We start from the raw sequence: 4952 nt of genomic DNA on the forward strand, positions 1-4952 counted from the left end.
ATGTGGGGCCATATGGATGGACGCTACGCCGGCCCCGGCTGGGTCAGCTGGATAAAGCAGCTACCGGTGGAAACGCTCACGATGCAGGGCGGCACATCCATGACAAATATGAACGACCGGGCGGGTGTGATTACAGACCCGGAAGACCCGCGGCACCCGATTGCACTCATTCAGTGGGGCCCAACGAACCACTACGATGGAGCATTCATGCAGCTGTCGTACGGAGACTACGGGCCCGTTGTGAAAGGGTCACGGCTCATGCAAGTTCTGTATGACAACTACCTGGAGCCCTTCTCGATGAACCGCGTGTGCGCACAGCTTTACTTCTACCAGAAAGTACCGAATAACTACCACGCCTCAGCTGAGGCCTCAGCGGAGTACATAGGGCAGACGGCATCACTGATTGGACAAGTGATAGTGGGAATAGGTTCTGTCATTATGGAAGGGGTCACGGTTAAGGGGGACACAAACTGTGTGTATATTGCTGAGGGTGTGCAGGTGATGGAGAACACATGTATTGTGAGTGATGCGCCGTCAGACCTCCTAGCCTACCAACGCCACGAGGCCATCAACCCCTACCAGCAGTGGGATGGCATGGATGGGGTGTGCCGCATCATGCAGAATACAATCATTGAGCCAAACTGTTTTCTGGATAGCTGCTCCATCGGTCCCTTTAACCGCATCGGCCACAACACAAAGATTATGAAAGGGGTGACGACTGGAACAATGGTGCACATTCTTCCAGGTAGTGTTGTAACTGCGGACACAAAAATTGGCGATGGCGAACTTTGGGGCGGCGCACCAGCGGTCAAAATTGGTAAAGTGAGCAAATTCGAGTGGAAGCGTCCCTACTTTGCCTCGTTGCTGCACAGGGAGAGTGTTACAGAGTCCTACCGCAACATGTCACGCTACGGTGATCAGGTGGTTCACTTCCAGGATCAGATGGGAAAACTGAGCACGCTCATGGTGGAATTCGAGGATGGCCTCCCACCGGCGGTGCAGGCTAAGATGAAGGAATTTTTACAGGGACGTGAGCCATTTCATCACATGCTCACTCGCATCACGCAGGGCTGGTCCCCTGCTAACCGCCCCGACGACAAAAACTACAACCTCTGTCCCCCGCTACCAGGTGTGAAACTCTTTGCAGAGCACAACAACGACTCCTCTGATAGTCAGCTCCACGGAACCTACATGGATATCACGAATATATTTAACGACTTTCGCTGGTAGGGCAGGGTGGCTGGTTAGCTGGGTTGGTAGATAGGCAAAAGGGGGGGGGGGTTACCTTTTTTTTTATAGCGTGAGGGATAGTAGCAAGCGAGTGAGAAATCGAGAATGATAAGTAGTCGTGGTGGGTGGTGGAAGACGAGTGAGAAGCATGAGTGAGGGAAAGTGGGAATGGGTGTGTGTAGTGCAGTGAAAACAGTAGGAGAGGGCTATATATATATATATATATATATATGTTAGGGTTTTGGGGGTGAGGGAGTGGAGAGGAGTGTGGCTTTTGTATAGATACAGCTGAAGGAGGTGCTGCATGGCGTCACGTACATGGAGCGGAGTGGGTACGCTGGGAGACGCACACACCCAATGTGCTCTATGAGATATGCATGTTGTTTGATTGTTATTGTTGCGTTCGCGTTGACTCTCATGCGCAATTACCCTTGTTTTTTTTTTGTCTGTTACAGGTGCATTGGTCTCCTGGTTGAATAAGGAAGCAGAGAGGGAAAATCAGAACGAAGTTGTTCGTGTCTCCCCTTTCCTTCTCTCTCTCTCTCCCGTGTTCCAGAGAGGAGTGTTTTTGCGTGCTGTTATTAACAGCGTTTTATACATGTGTGCATCTTCTGTCTCTTCCCTTACCCACCACTTTTGTTGATGTTGCCGTGTTTTGAGTAGCGCAGGGGCCCTTGGGGGTGGGACATGGAATACCGCACACTGGACTACCGCCTCAAGTCCCTACACGGGCAGCGCGATGTGTGGGAGCAGCTCGAGGAGCTCCAGGATGCCGTCACGTCGCTGCGGCAGCGGCAGGAGCAGCAAACGGCGCAGTGGCAAGTCGTCTCTGCAGAGCAGCGGCAGCACTGTAGCGACTTGGCGTCCATGTACCAGCAGCTGCAGGAACTTCTAGACAAGGCTTGGGAAGGAGACGGCACAGTGTTGGAGCGGCGGTGCAATGGAAAGACGGCAACTTCTACTGCTGCTGCTGCTGCTGCCGCAGCGCTACCACATCATGACGCACTAAAGAGTGAGGTGCGTGATCTGCTCCTGAACTTTAAGCAACACATTGAGCGGCACACAACGTCGACAAATCAACGGCTTGATGGCATGCAAAGGGGTATAGAGAGTATCCAAAGTACTCTCCAAGGGGCAAGTAGTCGCCTTACGCAGGTGGAGGAACGCCTCACACAGTTCGAGCAGCAACAGCGGCAGCTGCAACAGCGTGTTTCCTGCACCCCATCCTTTGAGAATATAGAAGAGCTCCGCGAAACACTAACTCAGAGGCTCCAGTCAATGCAAGAGGACTCGGTGTCGGCGTTGCAGCGTAGCAGCCGAAGCGTTGACGAAAAACTTGCGAAACACGAGACGAAGCGCCGTGAGGAGCAGGAGACCCTGCACCGTGAGACGCTGCAATCCATAGAAGAGGCAGCCAGAGAGCTGCAAGGGGAGCTGGAGTCCGTGCGCCGCGGACTGGAGACGCATGTCGTCGCCACCGATGCCAAGACACGCGCCCTCGAGGAGCGGGCGCGGCGCCACATTGAGGAGACGCTGAAGAGCCATGTGGCACGGACATGCGCGCAGATACAGGAGGTGCAAAGTGAGCTGAGTGGCAAGCACGTGCAGCTTGTCGAGGACACGATGGAGGCGGTCGAGCGGATCGCGCAGGTGGCCGACGGTCTGCCGCGGAAGGTGGCGCTGCTGCAGGAGGACGCCGCGGACATCCGGGAGAACCTGCAGCGTCATGGCGAGGTGCTCAACGAGCAGTGCCTGCAGGGATCGCTGCAGGGCGCCTTTGATGAGGTGAAGGACTGGCTGCAAGACCTCGAGCAGCGCGCGCTGAGCCGCGGCGAGTTCGACGAGGCGCTGGTGGGCGTTGACGAGAAGATCGCGGCGCTGCGGCGCGAGTTCATCATCCGCAGCCCGGTGGAGCACGCCACGGACGAGAGTGACGGTGGTGAGGGTGGGCGGGCGGCGGGCCCACAGTAGAGAGACGTGGCTGCTGTGATTGCCGTACTCGTGTCGTTCCGTCAGAGGTACCTTTCTCTCTTTCTTTCTCACTCGCACACACGCTCTCTCTCTCTGTGTTGTGCGTGTGTGTGTGTGTGTGTGTGTGTATCTGTTTCTCTATGGAATTGCATCTTTGGCTCTGTGCTGCGCGTATGTTTTCCCCGTTGTTGCTTCCGTTTTTCTTCTGCCAATCCGAACTGCACTCTCACACCCTCTCACACTCTCACTCACTCACTCACGCCCACATATGACGATATAGGGGAACAGCAGGCATTTTGGTGCGGCAGACCTTCTCCTCCCGCAATAAAATAAAAAGAAAATGGATTCGGCGAAACCGGAGGAGGTCACCGTCACGGACGGCGTTCTAGCGAACCTCGAGCGCGACTTCAATGAGGCGATGAAGGCGCTCGAGGAGCACGAGAACTTCGGCCGATTCCGCGCCGAGTACGACAAGTTGCACCGTGCCCTTAAGAAGAGCCACGAGTCGGAGAAGCGGTTGGTGAAGCGGTGCCAGCAGCTGACGCAGGAGCTGATGAGCAACGCGGCAAAGATGCAGGCGGCGGTGAAGCTCTCTCAGGGCGACCACAGCACCATTGAGGCACTCAAGAAGGAGATCGAGAAGGCGTGGCGCATGGTCGACGCCGCCAATGAGAAGGACGCACGCGCGAAGGAGACAGTCAAGAAGCTCAAGGAGGAGGTCGCGGCACTGCAGGACATCATAGAAAACGGCACAGCACTCACCTCCACACAAACCGCTACGCTGGAGGAGCTCAAGCTAGAAAAGAAGCGCCTCCAGTCGGATTACGACGAACTCGTGAAGCAGACGGATGCCCTCACGCGCGAGACCCACGAGATGGGCAACAAGGAGAAGGAGGCGGAGGCGGAGATGTTAAGCCACAATGATGAACTGCGGCGCACCGCCGACCGCGAGAAGACGGTGCGGCAGGAGTACGACAAGGAGTTGAAGGCGCGGGAGGGCGCCGAGGNTGAACTGCGGCGCACCGCCGACCGCGAGAAGACGGTGCGGCAGGAGTACGACAAGGAGTTGAAGGCGCGGGAGCGCTCCGATGCGCAGGTGCGGGAGCTGCTGCTGTTTGTGCAGCAGCGCAGCAAGGAGCTCAGGGCGCACGAGCAACTGCAGTCGAGCCTCACCGCCGCGGTGGATCTACTCCGAGCACAGCTGCAGGAAGACCAGAACAAGCGGCAGGCACTGGCACAAAAGATTGAGACGGCGGAGCGGCAGTTGTACCACACGCAGCAGTCGTACGATGACGCAGTGGACACAACGGAGGCACTCAATGAGCGGCACCGTGAGGTGCGGAAGGAAATTCTGGAGGCTGAGAAGAAGGCGGTGGAGCTCCGTGCCGAGGAGCAGCGGACCCACCGTGTGCGCGACAACGACTTCAAGGAGCTGCGCCGCCTCGTGCAGCAGAATGACGACATCCGGCAGGACCAGGATAACCTGCGGCGGCAGAAGGCAACCATTCAAAAACGCATCGATGCCGCACGTAGGGAGACGGAGGACCTCCGTCGCGCTCATGAGGTGCTGCTGAAGGACCAAGAGACACTGAAGAAGCACAGCGCGAAGGAACGGGAAAAGATGGGTCTCATTGAGGCAGTTATCGCGAATGAGGTGGAGAACCAGCAGGAGATTGAGACCGCCATCGCGCGTGAGCGGGAGATTGGCGTGCGGCTGCGGCAGACCGTGGCGCGGCTCGAGAGCGAGCGGG

The 4952-nt window shown here is 56.9% G+C and overlaps 3 protein-coding genes across 3 annotated transcripts; 2 read left to right on the top strand and 1 right to left on the bottom strand.

Annotated features, from left to right (window-relative positions):
* Positions 1 to 12: 12 nt before the first annotated feature.
* DQ04_05701040 (gamma carbonic dehydratase) lies at positions 13 to 1230 on the top strand (the record flags this gene model as incomplete). Its single annotated transcript, XM_009314335.1, has 1 exon — positions 13 to 1230. The coding sequence occupies one exon, from the start codon at positions 13 to 15 to the stop codon at positions 1228 to 1230; it is 1218 nt and encodes a 405-aa protein (XP_009312610.1).
* Positions 1231 to 1917: 687 nt separating this feature from the next.
* On the top strand, positions 1918 to 3201 carry DQ04_05701050 (hypothetical protein; the record flags this gene model as incomplete). The annotated part of the gene is made up of 1 exon (XM_009314336.1): positions 1918 to 3201. The coding sequence occupies one exon, from the start codon at positions 1918 to 1920 to the stop codon at positions 3199 to 3201; it is 1284 nt and encodes a 427-aa protein (XP_009312611.1).
* A 1186-nt stretch (positions 3202 to 4387) lies between these two features.
* DQ04_05701060 (hypothetical protein) lies at positions 4388 to 4762 on the bottom strand (the record flags this gene model as incomplete). The annotated part of the gene is made up of 1 exon (XM_009314337.1): positions 4388 to 4762. One exon carries the CDS (start codon positions 4760 to 4762, stop codon positions 4388 to 4390), a length of 375 nt encoding a protein of 124 aa, XP_009312612.1.
* Positions 4763 to 4952: the final 190 nt, after the last annotated feature.

The sequence above is a fragment of the Trypanosoma grayi genome (assembly GCF_000691245.1).
Source record: "Trypanosoma grayi strain ANR4 Tgr_570_V1, whole genome shotgun sequence".
In the NCBI taxonomy this organism is placed as follows: domain Eukaryota; phylum Euglenozoa; class Kinetoplastea; order Trypanosomatida; family Trypanosomatidae; genus Trypanosoma; species Trypanosoma grayi.